Source organism: Astatotilapia calliptera, chromosome 4 (assembly GCF_964374335.1).
Source record: "Astatotilapia calliptera chromosome 4, fAstCal68.1, whole genome shotgun sequence".
NCBI lineage: Eukaryota > Metazoa > Chordata > Actinopteri > Cichliformes > Cichlidae > Astatotilapia > Astatotilapia calliptera.
Window position 1 is genome coordinate 33,923,948 of NC_137425.1, and position 15,381 is coordinate 33,939,328.

A 15,381-nucleotide genomic window follows, 5' to 3' on the forward strand; every position below is an offset into this window, starting at 1 on the left:
TTGATTGACAGACTTTTAAATCGTCTGTAAGGATTTGGAAACTGAAAAGCCAAATGACTGTATTGTAGAAGAATGGGTTAACAATTACTGTATCAAAGAGAGTGACAGCATGTGGAATAAAACATTTCCTGTGCAGAGGGCGATCGGGATTATTCATGCTGGATAACTTTGACCTGTGACCTCCTCCCCGCCACAGCATCAGGTGTCCAGTTTGTAGCCCGTCACAGATTAAACCTTCGTAATCAGCTCCTTCAGTCTGTTAGCATCACAAGCTTAAAGCTGCTTCCTTGGCAGACCACAGTAAAGTATCTGATGGAACATTTGCTGCATGTGTTGAAGGATCTGAGCGTCTATAGGAAGTCGAGCCTTCTTGTATGCAGCCTGTGTTGGTCCTTCAGTCCTATCTAATAGGTCCTCATCTCCATGGACCTACAGGGTGCAATATGCACCAAACTACTGTGCTACAAAAATGGGAAATAGATGCAGCAGTTTACTGAAATGAGGCATGAAATTCCCCTTTCTGTTGGCATAGAAACATTTAACTGGACATTTAATCTCTGAGATTTGTCGGTATACGAAGAAAAACTGTGCAACACCAGCAGTAAGTCTCAGTTTTTCTACACGATAAAGATGCTGTAGTTTACTCTGGACACATTATACGATCAAACAAACAATAAAAACAGGAACTTTCATTTAATCATTACTGTACCATGAATGTGTGCACGAGAGGTCTGTATCAGTAGGACAAGCTGGGAAATTAGTTAAAAGCCCAAAACTTTGTCCTACTTCAAGATGTCCTTGCTGGGCTGATTCTGGCCCACGGGTCTTATGTTTGACACCCTGGAAAGCAAACAGCACACTAACATACATGCTTTACTGACCACACATTTCGTGCTCATACATCTGCAAGGACGACACAGAACCATCCAACTTAACCACACAACACACAGTCTTTTTTAACTGTAATCTAATTTTAAAGCTGATCTAAAATATTGAGCACGACTTCTACCACCTCACGTTTCTCTCTCTCAGGAAAGCCTAATGTTGGTTGACTGCTGCCGCATGCTTTCAGTTGTGTTACTCTTACAGTCGGGTGAAACATTTCAGGGGAAACATCGGCTCTGAGTGGGTCCTCCTGTTGCCCAAAGAGCATCAATCGGCTAAGTAACACAAACACAACCAGTGCAGAGGACGATGATCTCACCCATGTGTTATAGCTCAAAACCATTTTAATAACCAATTATTAAACCATATGCAGAAACCTCTTAATAGTGCTGTGACCACGCAGAGCCATTTTATACGCACTCTATATTAAAAATGAATGAAGCTTAATGAGAAAAGCAGCCCATTTCCCATCATCTGCTTCTGCATCAGTACTTCAGGACTCCATAAGCAACATTTTGGCAGGATGTTAATGCTTCTCTTGTGAACTTATGGCACCAGGCTTCAGGTCGCACATTAGCAAAGCACTGACGCGTACATACACAACCCACAATAAGTATGAACTACTATTTATTAAGTCTTATAGCTCTAATATAGCATAATGTGCCTCAGTTAGCGGTGCAGTGGTGCATATCACACTGATAGCAGGATTCATGCTTTTTGAAACAAGGACTCAGGTCTTCTGAGAGCCTTTTGTGAAAGAATCTGTCGTGTCTGCTGAATTCCCATCGTTCAGCACTGTCTGCCACGCTTCAGGTCAGTGTTGTCTCCACTGACTTCATCTTAGTCAGTACTGCTGAACCCTGCAGGTCACGAGGATCTAACACAGAGGCATTTAAAAATGTGTTTAACGTGTACACAATATTTAGCTCACCAAAATATTTATAGTGCATTTTTCAACTCTGGTCCAAGATCCAATGGGAAGATTAACCCAATGATTCTGTCAGTGTTGTCTTTGACTTGAGAAGCTTTAGCTGTTTGTTTAAAGAGGAAGCCCAGAGTGTGGGAATCAGAAAAGTCAGAGGCTGACCTCAAGCTGCACTGTTGGAAGCGTTAGGATGCTGTTTGTTTTAGCTCGACTCATTCACACGTCTTCAATGGCAATGAAGCTGAACACTGAGACACAAACCACTGAAACAGGGCCTGCTTGGAATGAAAACAAGGCTCAAGTTTATGATAATAAGACAATCACAATGAAAACAATAGAACACTGTCGTCCTACAGCAGGGCAACTCCGACTGACTCAGGTTTTACAATCGCTCAGATGACACAAATTTATTGCATAAACAATGTCAGATGTTTTCAGAAACCCTCGGGGCTGGTGAAGTGAGAGATGAACACCCGAACTGTGATTATGTTTTTGTTTTCACAGTCCCCCTGACCTCATTCAGTGCTGTGCCATGTACCAAATCAAACATTGTTGCTCTCTGATACAGTGGAGCAGGTTTTGTGTAAAGTCCAACGGAGCTCTAACAAAATGAAGAAACCTCACCGCTGCTTTCTGACAACATTAATCAGCGATATTTGTCTTTCACCCCCAAACTTTGGCACTTGCTAGGTTCTAATTTTGGGACTCTGTGTGCTTATACGTACACACCTGCATGCATGCAGGCACGTGTGGTGGACGATGTTTTTCTTCAGCTCTTCTACAGGCCGACATAAAAATTTAACCTGGGACAAATTAAAAAAAGAAAACAATCTGAACAAACATTTCTCTACATTAGCAGCAACGTCACAGACCAACTGGGCTGCAGCCAGTTACATTAAAAAACCCCTAAAATAAGCACCCAAGCTACTCTCTCTCATTCCCATCTGGATCATACAAGAGAAACGATGCAGAGTCCTTTTTTTGTTTGCTTAGAAATGTGACCGTACGTTACCATTACAATTACAACAGAGTGCCAATTTCATGAATGTTGTGAAGAAAAATGAAATAAATCTGACTGAACTGCCCCTCAAAGTTTCCTTTCTATAATCACCTTTATTCTTATCTACTTCCCGATTCAGTGTATACTCGTAAAAGAGACAGGGATGGGTTATCTTCCAGCTAGTCCTACTAACAGCATAGAATAGACACACATATTGAGAGCAATGTATATATTATCTTAGTATATATAATATACAACAGTGTACATAGTCTCTGACAGTGGTGGACAGGATGAAGGGAGGCAGGACGATCGGCTGAACCTGTAGTCTCTGTTTGGTTCCCAGTGTGTGTGTTACACCCTTTCCACATCAAAAATACAACCTGTGTTTGCCGTTTGTGCATCAGGGTTGACGTATCTGAAGCAGGTCCTCCACTCCGCGCTGCTGCCTGGCCTCTAAGGGAGGCTGCCACTGCTCGGCTACACTCAGATTACAGCTGGAGCACAAATGGGACAGTGTGATATGTATATATGGGCGAGTAGAGGATCTGATTAAATCAAGAAAACAGTGGTTTGTAACCGTAACTCCCACTGTCTGTCAGTGTGAAAACAACACTGCACATTTCATGACGCTGCAGTGAAACAAACCCTGTAAATCAGTGGGCGCTGAAATATGTGAACGGTCAAATGCAGGTTGAACCTGAGGTCCTGTGTGTCACACAGGGTGTGGAAAGCTGTAGGAGAATGTGAGTGTGCGTGTACATCTCGGCGTGTACAGGGGAAGACTGACGGGAACATCTGTGTGACTGAAAAACAGAAAGGAAAACAAAACCAGTCAGATGAATTAATTTAATATTTAATAATGTGGGTGACATGTGTCACCATAAGCCCCACTCACCATGCTGTGTCACATTGTTCTGCTGTACTGGATGCCGGTCTTGGAGGCGATATTGGACCAGGGGAGCAGCGAGCGCAGCAGGGACTGGGCCTGTCGGTACAGCCTCTGAGGGATGGAGCAGGGGCTCAGGCTGGCCAGGGTTGAACCGATGTGCTGGATATAATCAGTGGGACAGGAAGTCAAGGAAAAAGAAACAATGCAACATTTACTTTTTCTCCTGCAACATCTGGACAAGTATGGCCCAGAGGAAATGAAATAACAGTGAGTAAGTGAAGTATTTTCCTGCTTCCAAAAAAGGATATAATATTGTCCAGGGTGGATGACCCCCGTTGATGTAGAGCACATATGTGAATCCATCTTTGAGGACGCCTCGGATGGAGTAGTAGTAGGGTAGGTAGTGGTGCTGCCTGAAGTCCCTGTTCTCGTAGAAGTTGATGGCAGTGTTGTTCGTGGTGAGAACGTGTAGGTAGATTGCCTTACAGTGGTCCTGGGCTGTCGTCGATATGTGCTCCTTCAAACTGTCCAGCAGCAGTGAGCCTGAATCGTTTCAATCAATATTAATGTACTGCAACATCAAATTTACATCAAGTCTCACAGCAGATGAGTTTTGAGCGTAGTTCCAACATGTGACTCAACAGATCAAATCATTAATGTCTTTGATGAGACAGTGTCTAACCCGCGATTCGTTCAGATTCTTGCTAACTGAATAAAGGGTGTTAAATTAGTTCTGAACAGTTTTTGCCTCATCTTGGTGTTGTGACTTCGAGATGTTACTGGATGTGTTTTCTTTACGTACTTTTCAATTCAATTAAATGTAATTTATATAGTGCCAACTCATAACAGTCACCTGAGGTGGCTTTATATTGTAAGGAAAAGACCCAAATCCAACAATCTGATAATCCCCCATAAGCACCATCTATGACTGTGGGAAGGAAAAACTCCCTTTTAACAGGAAGAGACCTCCAGCAGAAGCTTCAGGAAGGGGCGGAGCCATCTGCTGTGGCTAGTGGTGGTGAAAGAAGATAAAGAAGAAAAAAAAAAAAAAGAGGACTGTTCTAGTACACGTAAAAAAAGCTAGTAAGCCAAAAAATGTTAAAATGTAACAAAACACAAATAAAATTGTATAAACTGGACTTCCTCAGCCTAAATGGCATGGAGGTTGTATAACCCCAGATTAGTTTAAAGGGAAATTATTCATTGCATTTTCTGACCATCAGGTTTAAGGCACTCGTGCCCTGGCTTCACATTTCAGACCTAGAGGCTGTGTTTGTCTTGTACATAAAGCCTTTGGTTTTAGCCACAACTGCAAACAGTGTGTCTGTTTACCTATGCCATGTTTCCTGAACTCTTTGACCACTCCCAGGCTGAGGATGTAGGCTACCTGTGTGTCCACGGGGAAACTGGAGGCCAGGATGTCTCCATCCTAACACGCATACATAGAAAGAAACAGACATATACACAAGTTGATTATTTCAACGTCCACAGTGGGTGACAGAATAAAAACGACACTTCTTCAAGCTTTGTTATCTTAAGTTAATCGTACCGATTTCTCAGATGTTGGAAATGTCACATTGAAAACATGCCAGAAATTTGCATACTGCACATTCAAGTTTGGAGCTTATAGTCTAAACTCATTCAAACGAGATAACATTGATCCCGATCAAAGCAAAATCAAATCCATTGCACTTCGTTTACACAAAATCCAAAAAAGACCACAAGTTACAGCTCTTCTTTCATCAGTTTCTTTCTCATTACCCTCTTCTCCTATATTTCGGGCTAATGAACCCATCTTTACCAAAGGTATCCTTTTTGCCAAAGCAGTGCACTGAAAACAGTCGACTATGTCAGTGATCTACTTATGACATCTCTAAGCAGCAGCAGACATTCACACACTCAGTGACACTATGTCCAGAGAACACAATGTCATATTTTGGAGGAAATCCACATTAAGAACGTGTCTCTTTCTAGCTGCTGCTGCAAAACATTAAAAATATTATACTGCACCTTTGACTGGACTGACAACATGTTACACTTTCTGAGCGAGAGATGGCACATCCAAACTGAACCTCTTACCTCTTTGTGTACTTTGGTCCGACCTTTGATCTCGGCCACAATCATTCCCACGATGCCTCCTCTGTAGGTGGCAGCGAGGGAGAAGAACTTCTTGTTGGAGGTGATGTCCTGATACCATGAGTCTGGGTACCTGGAACCAAACGTCAGACAGGTCTCATATCAGACTATTACTCAGACTCCAGAAGGTCTGCTTAACTTATGGGCCGCTACTTGTTAGCTCACTGGGCATTCAGTCCATTTATGCCAGTCAATAACAATGAAACAAAGACAGTTCCTATACACACAAATCTCGGCCAATGACACTCTCAGTATGATAACTTACTCGATTGGGAACCAATCACCACAGAGCAGCTTAACGTTCTCTATGTCATCGTGGCAAAGGAAGCGGAGCTGGACTTCACTGAGGGCTGTGGGAGGCACCACGTCACTCATTCACACCTGCAGGTTCCAACAGAGTGCACAGGAGAGATGGTGAGACTGCAAAAGCAGACTAAAAAACAACAACACCCTTTACAATTAAGTACAAGGTACTGACTAACACTGAGGCATGCAGACCTCTGCTATTGTGCAGTTCTAGATAACAAAGAGAAGTCAGGTAAGCCCTCGCACAATTAACACGCATTACTGACATTTATAAAGGTTAGAATGACACACATTTAAACGGACCAGCAGAATGAAACGCAATTATGACGTAAAAAACCCCAGAAAATTAAACGCAAATATGTAATAGGCATCAAATAAGGTTGCCCATAAAAAGTGAAGTGACCATTAGCAGTCGTGTACACAAACCTCTCAAGTTCTTGTAAATACGAAAACAGTGATGTTATTTCTTTATTTACGTAACATCCCGGCAGAAACGGAGCATGCTGCCACTGGTATCAACAGTGTCACTCTTGTGTCCGCAGGTTTAACCACATTTCAGCGTACAGCATACAGGCTAGTGTTAGCTGCCGCTAGCTAGCGCTCTGATGCTAAGCTAACGTACCTTGTTTCTACACTCGGACCGGAGGAAAGCCGAACACAATTAAATTCCTTGAGTGTCACTCGATACAGTCACCACTGCGGACACAGCATGATAAAGCACTGGTTTATTCCCGACTCTCAAAGCCGTTTCATTACGGAGCCACTGCTACAAGGGTTGCTACGCTAACCAGAGCTCTCCGTGCTTTGATAACAGCTGGATGTTTTCTTCCTGTTTGTGGCTGCTACACGAGTGACGTCACTTCTAAGGCGTTTCCTTGTTCTGTTCAGTCCGTTGGCGATTTGTCGCCACCTGCTGGACAGAAGTGTGTTCTACAGGAGTGACTCCTCCATAAAGAAATGGGATGAGAAAAAAAATGAATTAAATTCAGTTTGTTTGTTTGTTTGTTTGTTTTTTATCTTAAAAACATACAGATTCATTTGTGTTTTCGTTGTATTAACAAATTATTGCGGAAAGTAAAGACAACAGTGGTTTACTGGACATTAAAATGTTTTCTGAAGTATCAGTACTATCGGCAGTACTGGCCCTGTATTTACTTGCTATCAGACCGGCGCGAACATTTGCAGTATGGCACAGCACAGAGGCGCTGCTTATCATTGATAAATAAGACTTGCTCTGGCTGAATGAAGGGGAGGAGTTCATTTCATGACACATATCAGCGTGCAGATTCAAAACACACTTAACCTGAAATGTTATCAAGTTAAAGTTAGGAGAGTAAGAAAAAAGAAACCGGTAAGAGTGGACATGTTGTCAAAGTCAATAAAGCGATAAAGCCAAGGTAAGGTCTGTATAGCCCCGATTCACTGATGATGATTTCATGCCCCAAACAAAATACATTTGTTGATATGAACTGGTTCGTAGTCATGTTGGAACAAGAAGGGACCATCTCCAAACTGTTCCCACTAAGTTGGGGGTATGAAATTGTCCAAAAATGTTTTGGTATGCTGAAGCATTAAGAGTTCCTCTCACTGGAACAAAGGGGCCGAGCCCAGGTCCTGAAAAACAACTGCACACCGTAATTCCCCTCCACCAAACGGCAACCGCCAAACCCAGACTTATCCATCAGATTGCCAGACTCAGAAGTGTGATTGGTTATTCCAGAGAACAGGTCTTCACTGCTCTAGAGTCCAGGGGTGTGCTTTACACCACTGCAGCTGACGCTTTAGGTTGTGCTTGGTGATGTAAGGCTCCTTTAAGCAAGCACTTGGCGACAGTGCGAAGGAAAAAATCCCCCTTAACAGGAAGAAGCCTCCAGCAGAAGCAGGGTCAGAGAGAAATTTGACTATCATCAACAAAAACAAGTGGACTTTAAAAAAACAGTCAGAAACCCATCTAAAAGACAGAAATGAAAAATGGCCACGTGCACATTCAGTCGGTCACATAATGTCAGCGCGCCCTCTGGTGGTTATCTGCTGGTACTGCAGCAGCACGAAAACCAAGTCAGATTAAATAATTAGTCAGAAAGACACAAGGACTGCAGTTGTATGTCTCCTTTTATTTTTATGTATGTTTTACTTTTATTATAGTGATCAGAATGTTACTGCAACCATTTCAAGCATTTAGATTCAAAGGTCGTTTGCACTGTTGTCTCCTAGTTGGGCTTTTAAACAAAGACATGTCAATAACATACATTATCTGTAAAATGTACATTAAAAACACAAAAGTCAAACACATCAATGTATAGACACAGATGCAGCAATAATAATTCATTCAAAGTGAAACCGTCTGGGTCCAGTTTGAGTTCTACTGGTGAGGAATTCTGCATGTTTATAACCCTCATGGAAAACATTTGCTCAAATAAGGATTTCATGTCACAGCACTTTGGAGTTTCCAGTATATGATCTGGCTGAAACCAGAACTCTAACCCACAAGGTCCCTGAGCACCTGCGAGGAATGGTTACTGGGAGGAATGGTTATTATGTTAACGTTTGTATGGCAGTCTTAGATTAGCAATATCAAGACTTTTAATTGCCTGTCTGCTCATCATGGAGATGCTACTCAAGAGATTACAAAGTAATTTGAATGTCTGGTAAAGAAGGAGGGAGCCTAGATCCTTAGAGCCTAGATCAGTCAGGTCAATCCAGGTTTATAGAGCCATTAATGACCTTTTGACATTAAAACCCAGAAAGCTGGTATTTCTCCAGTGATTTACATCATTTATAGCTGGAGCTTCAGTGCTGACAACTATTTCCTGTTTCCACATATTAGCCTCAAGGGGACTGAGTTTTTAGTTTACTGTTTCAGTTCTGTGTACTTGCATGTTCTGACTGTTTTCTCCAGGTTTTTAACGTAGCTCCTTTAAGAGGCTCCTTCACGGTGCTAACCTGTTGGCACACCTGTTCTCCATAATCATCAGTGAGCACAGCAGTTCATCCACCAAAGATCTCTCTGGGATTCGAAGCTGCTTCACAGCAGAGCTTCTCTGAGTTGGTGGGCCTGAGCTCCTTCTAAGGTAAACACCCAGTTTACATTTGCTGGAGTTCTTTTGCATGTTTAGATTAGTTTACCTCTTGAATATTTGTAGCTCAGGTGTCTTTGGAGAAAAGACCACAGAATCAACTCACAGCTTTACTATGACTGCATGGTAGTCTCCTTGTTTGCCATCATGGTTAATGCCAGATCCTGAAGTTAATGAATGCTTTCTAAATAATAAGAGAAGAAGTCAGAGGGATGTCGTGAAGAAGATAAGACCTCTGTAACAGCAGTTGAAGTTCACACTCGGGGATCTGTGGATTTCCTGAGTGAGAAATGAGAAAGACAGGTCAGTGTGATGGGAACCACACAGTTCAGCTGTATCCAGTACAGCAGCAGCTGCAATGACAGAATTAATAAAGCAGACTGTGAGCTATGTTTTGTAACTGCAGAGAGTCACCATCACTACGTTGCAAACATGTTGTTTGTCTGAATATATGGAGTTGCTGTGACTCATCTGCTGTTTTTCTTGCTTGTGTGCAAAATCCTGAAGTTGAGTCGGACCTTGCCAACACGCAAGTGTCTGCCTTTTTAATTTAGTGATTGCACACAACCGGGAAGTCAAATTTAATCCAGTTCTTCGCCTCCTACATCCTCAGCATCAGCATCTTGATGCTTGTCAGGGACATGACGTCCAGCTCTTCTGAAGATCGTAGAATTCCAGATGCTGAGAAGCTTTTAATCAAAACATTAGTTCAGTTAACAAATCCAGTATTTGTGCGGCGGGACTCTTTCGGTTTCTGTGCAGTTCACTTAGATATCGTATGTTGTCCACACTGACAACGAATGTGGGGAAAGAAATGTTAAAGCTGCCTCCTGGCACGCGCAATCATCAAGGTAAGGGAGTCCCAGAAAGCTGATCCTCTTCATCAGGACGTAGCATTTCCTCACTGATCCGAGTGACTTCCCTGCTCAGTGGCGCTGTCCTTACTGGTTTTTAATCCTACATCTTGCAGTCATCTTGATTTAATCCAGAGCAGACTAAATCTTTGTAAAATGTCGGTAATGTGCGTTTTATTCTGGGACTAGGCTCAAGCCTTGTCTGTGAAACTGGCCCAATTAAAATCAGTTTTTCCACAGGTGTTGGGAGGTGAAAAGAGTGCGACGGAAGAGCAGAGGAACGCTGTCGGCCATCTTAGTCCAGCTCAGCCACTGAAGAAGGCAAAAAATGGCTTATTTACAAATGGTGAGACAGCAACACAAAGACGTGATTAAGTAACAGACAAACAGCATACTTGGCTCGCTCTTTGCACAGCACGCAACAAGAATAAAACATTTTCAGTAGAACTTAAATCCTATGGAGGCACTAACACGTCTGCACATGGTTTAACTCATTAAGCTTGCTCCATGACAGCTGTGTCTTTGTCGCTATAGGGACAAACAGACCCGGGCGGGGAATGCTCTCAGGAGGCCGAGGATGCTCGCCCAACGACCAGCGGAGATGAATCCCACACTTGCGATCAGTGTGAAAGGACTTTTGCTACCAAGAGTCGCCTCACAGTACACAAACGGATCCACGCAGATGTAAAACTGTATCGCTGTGACGAGTGCGGGACTTCTTTTTGTCGGAGCAGCAGCCTAAAAAGGCATCGAGTCATCCACAGTGGGCTCAGACCGTACACGTGTGAGCAGTGTGGGAAGACTTTCAATCAGATGAGCATCTTGGAAAGGCATCGACTCCTCCACAGTGGAATTAAACCACACGTCTGTGACGAGTGCGGGCTGGCTTTTACCTGGCTGCCAAGCTTGAGGAGACATCAGCTGTCCCACTCTGGGAGTAAGACATTTTGCTGTGACCTTTTGTGGACAGACTCTTAGCCAGCCAGCAACGCTAGAAGAACACACACAGATTAAGATGGTCCTGTGACCAGTGTGGGGAAAGCATAAAACCAGTTTAGAGACCATTCAAATCTGAAAAGTGTGATTAAACCGCTGCAAAGAGCTCCACACAGGATAAAGGTTACGCAGCCACTGCATACTCTTCAAAACTGTCTTTTCTGCCAGACTAATTTTGGCTGTTGGACAGCTCCCCTCAAATTGTGTGGCTTGCTGAGATGATTTTCTTTGTTCCCCTCCTTCAGTAAAGTCCCACTCTTTGCTCTTGCATCGTGCTTCTGTAATACGTATCATAGAGGAGATCTGTTAAACACAGTTTATGACCTTATTCACATTTTCCAAAGCTGCCATGACACTGGATTGTCTCATGAACCTACTTTAAACTCCGTGTGCTGCCAGTGGCTCTGAGCGAAGGTGTTGTTTTTACTACCACTAGTTAGCTCTTCAGCTGGGGCCCTGTTTTTGTTCTTCTTCTCAAGTTTTAAGTGTGATCTTAAAAGTAGAGAGGGTGCCTGTCTCCCAAATCCAAACTGGGTGCTGATTGCACAGGGGCCTGAAAACTGAAGGCTCTGCCTCCCATTCTACTTTTAAATACTCCACGAACAACAAGTAGGCCTGCAGTGTGAGAGCGAAGTGCTCTAATGTGTTGTAATGTCTACGTCCAGGTCACGGTTGTTTTTGAAATGAAGCCAATTTGACCTCTCATCCTAGAAGTTAAGTAAAGTGGGAGAGTACCAGGAATTTAACCTCTTTTCTTAGACTCTGTGTCACCAGTGAACTATTCCCAGCATAAAATGACAGACAACCCTAACGTACTTTGTCTTTGTTTTAGTTGCAGACTGAAGCAGATGCATGCAGCGCTGTAGTAGCCACTGTTCTTTACCGGCTTCTTCACAGCAGGCCCCAACTGAAGTACTGAGAAGAACTTGGAAGATGTTTCTCCTCAGAGGCTCATTAAAAGTCCATGGAGTCGCCCACAGACAGGAAAAACCGGGAGTTGGGGGTTCCTAGAACTCAAATGTCTTCTTTTCTTTTCTGTGATCTGCAGTATCTGTAATTTCTAAAGTGTCACAGTGAACATTTGGTCACTTGCGTTTCTAACTTTGAACAGTTTTAATGTCCCACTGATTGAGGTGCGCATTCAGATCTCCCATCAATTGAACCTGACCAGTAGTAAAACATCCAGAAAGTAATCAGATCACCAAGTGAAAGCTAAAACTGCTTTTAACTGCTTATTAAACTGACTGCTTCTCTTAAGTAATTGATTAGCTGCTTATAGGAAAAAGTGCCCCCCCCCCTCCCCCCCAGCAGTTTAGTATTTATAGTTGAAAGAAATCTGATACTACGGTAACTTTTTGAATCTTAAATTGTATATTTTTTGTATTCACTGTATTTTTTTTTTCTTTCTTTTGTTGTTGTTGTTGTTGTTGTTGTTGTTGTTGTTGCATGGAATCAACACATCTGTACATATAGTACTGCAGTAAAGCTGTATTTTTAGCAGTGTTTAAAGTTTGGTTGAGTTGTACTATTGGATCGTGTGTTAACATCTGAACATCATGTATTATGACACGATGCAACATTTTGGAACGACTTGGCTTCTTTCGTGTTTAGGCGGTGCAATGTAGCTACAACATGTCACATGTAATGATCTTCCAGTGTTTTTCCATAGGTTAAAAATAAAATCCTGTTTATAACTTCAGTTTGTACTGATGGTCAGTGAAACAGTAAAGCTCTCTGACTTGTAGCTCCTCATGTTTGAGGAACACACATTAATTATACAGATTTGATGAAGTTGAAGTGCTGGCAGTCAAACTCATCGTCTACCATCAGTGTAGCGGTGGAAAGTAGTCCAGTGCTGCACAGTGTTTACATGCTTGTACTTTATCACACTAATGCTCTCTACTTAGACTGCATCCGACGTCAGAAGGAAATAATGTCCCGTTTTATGCACCACATTCATCTGACAGCTTTAGTTGTTCACACATAAAGATTTGACCAACAGTGACGTGAATCACTGCTCTGAATAAAAGCAGCCAGTTGTTCATCAGTTAACATGCTGCTTTGAAAGCCCTGCAGTATTATTTGATCAATAATCAGTGTTGGGAAGGTTACTTTTAAAATGTATTCCATTACAGAATACAGAATACATGCCCCAAAATGTATTCCGTTACGTTACTCAATGACAGTAACGTATTCTGAATACTTTAGATTACTTAATATATTATCATGCTTTTTACAACAACGTGAATGTACTATTGCTGTGATTTATTACTATTACTGAAGGTCCGCGACTCCGAACTGTAGTAAAGGGACCTCTGACTAATAGGGCGGGTCCCTGTCGGCTCGTAGCCGAAAACTAGCTTTACTTTGTTGTGTGGGTCAACTTTTCTTGCGAGAGACAGAGAGAGGCATTGAAAGGCTCCAACGGAACTTATTGTTTTCGGAGGAAAACACGAACACGGTGTACAGTCGAGTCTTAATAGCTTACTTACAACTGGGCTCGTCAGGCACTCTTCTTGGCTGCAGTGGTTATTATTATATTTACATGCTTCCAGCTCCCGTTTTTCCTCGATGACTGCTCGTACCTTTCCACTCCCCTTTTTCTCCCTCCTCGCGCTCACAGACCCATAACGTGTATGGCAGTCCATTCTCCCTGCAGCACGGACTACACTGCCCATGAAGCTACATTCTTTAGAGCTATGCTTGTAGCATTCTGCCTGTTAGCTTAGCACAACAACAACAACAACGAAAAGGCCTCTCTCACCCAGGAAACACACAGTCGCAGAGAGAGAGAGAGCGTCGCCCTGTAACCATGGCAACCGTAACGCTGCCGCCTGGAACAACAGAACGTAGCTGTCAAACAAACCCAAACAGTCCTGACCCGCGACAAAATGAAACAGGAAAGTACCGCAGTGTAATCCATTTATTTCAACAAAGTAACTGTATTCTGAATACCACCTTTTTAAACGGTAACTGTAACGGAATACAGTTACTCATATTTTGTATTTTAAATACGTAACGGCGGCACATGTATTCCGTTACTCCCCAACACTGTCAATAATATTGATCAGGAGCTGGACCATGTTTTTCACCCTAGAAGCGCATCTCATCTGTTTGCTGAGCAATTTCAAAACGCTGCTCTTGTATAAATATTTTAAGGATTACAATTTTTAAATTTCCTCCTTTTTTATTTGTTTATTTATTTTTGAATAGTTTCAAATTACCAAAACATTCAGTTGTCATGTTATTTATTTGAACCTTGCTTCTGTTAAAAGGAAATTATGACCCACCTGTGACACACAGTCACCGTGTGATGGCTGCAGGAAGCAGCATGGTAATGCTCGCCGGTCACAGCTCGTGCACGCCCTACAGGCTTTGCAAAAAAAACCCACAGACATCAGTATTTCCACTCACAGATGATATACTGTACTTATGTGCACAGAAAGTGTTCTTAAGTTGGTTTGATTTCAGGACGTGAAACCGTAAAAGTGAAATTAGTCTTGTTTCTTATTAGTTTAGCCCCTCCCACCAGTGATGCAGGCATAGAGCTCAACAACTTTTATGCTCGTTTTGAGCGAGGGAACCCCACAACCACAACTAAAGCAGACGTGACGCCAGACCACCAACCTCTGACTCTCTCCCCCACCGATGTAGGAGCAGTGCTGAGCAGGATCAGTGTCCACAAGGCTGCAGGCCCTGATGGCATCCCCGGGCGTGTTCTCAGAGCGTGTTCTGGGGAGCTTGCAGGAGTGCTCACAGACATATTCAGTCTGTCCTTGGCCCACGCTGTGGTACCGGCCTGCTTCAAATCCACCTCCACCGTCCCGATACCCAAAAACTCCAACCCATCTTGCCTCAATGACTACCGCCCAGTAGCACTCACCCCCATCATCACTAAGTGCTTAGAGCAGCTGGTCCTAGCACACTTCAAATCCTGTCTCCCCCCCACCCTGGACCCCCACCAATTCGCATACCGCCAGAACAGGAGCACAGAGGATGCAGTCTCCATCGCACTGCACTCTGTCCTCTCACACCTGGACAACAACAACACCTACGCCAGAATGCTGTTTATAAACTTCAGTTCAGCATTCAATACAATCCACCCCTCACAACTCATCAGGAAACTGACAGACCTGGGCATCAGCTCCCTCATCTGCAAATGGTTACTGGACTTCCTGACCAACCGCCCCCAACATGTCCGGCTGGATAACCGCTGCTCATCTACCATCACGATGAACACCGGTGTACCACAAGGCTGTGTGATGAGCCCTTTCCTCTACTCCCTCTTCACCCACGACTGCAGACCTGCTGAT

At 43.2% G+C, this 15,381-nt stretch overlaps 2 protein-coding genes across 2 annotated transcripts in view; one reads left to right on the forward strand and one right to left on the reverse strand.

The window, feature by feature from the left end:
- Window positions 1-2,089: 2,089 nt before the first annotated feature.
- On the reverse strand, window positions 2,090-7,109 carry naa60 (N-alpha-acetyltransferase 60, NatF catalytic subunit). The gene is made up of 7 exons (XM_026166171.2): window positions 6,764-7,109; window positions 6,101-6,216; window positions 5,779-5,908; window positions 5,032-5,128; window positions 4,008-4,242; window positions 3,706-3,871; window positions 2,090-3,613 (listed from the first exon to the last, which is right to left on the reverse strand). The coding sequence occupies exons 2-6, from the start codon at window positions 6,208-6,210 to the stop codon at window positions 3,715-3,717; spliced, it is 729 nt and encodes a 242-aa protein (XP_026021956.1). The 5' UTR covers window positions 6,211-6,216; window positions 6,764-7,109; the 3' UTR covers window positions 2,090-3,613; window positions 3,706-3,714.
- Window positions 7,110-8,733: 1,624 nt separating this feature from the next.
- Window positions 8,734-15,381, forward strand: part of LOC113021458 (uncharacterized) — a 30,981-nt gene continuing 24,333 nt past the window's right edge. The window contains exons 1-4 of the mRNA XM_080300699.1: window positions 8,734-9,212; window positions 10,313-10,418; window positions 10,607-11,009; window positions 12,117-12,121. Of these exons, the coding sequence (XP_080156825.1) occupies window positions 10,401-10,418; window positions 10,607-11,009; window positions 12,117-12,121 (426 nt within the window). The 5' untranslated portion in view covers window positions 8,734-9,212; window positions 10,313-10,400. The remainder of the gene's footprint in view (window positions 9,213-10,312; window positions 10,419-10,606; window positions 11,010-12,116; window positions 12,122-15,381) is intronic.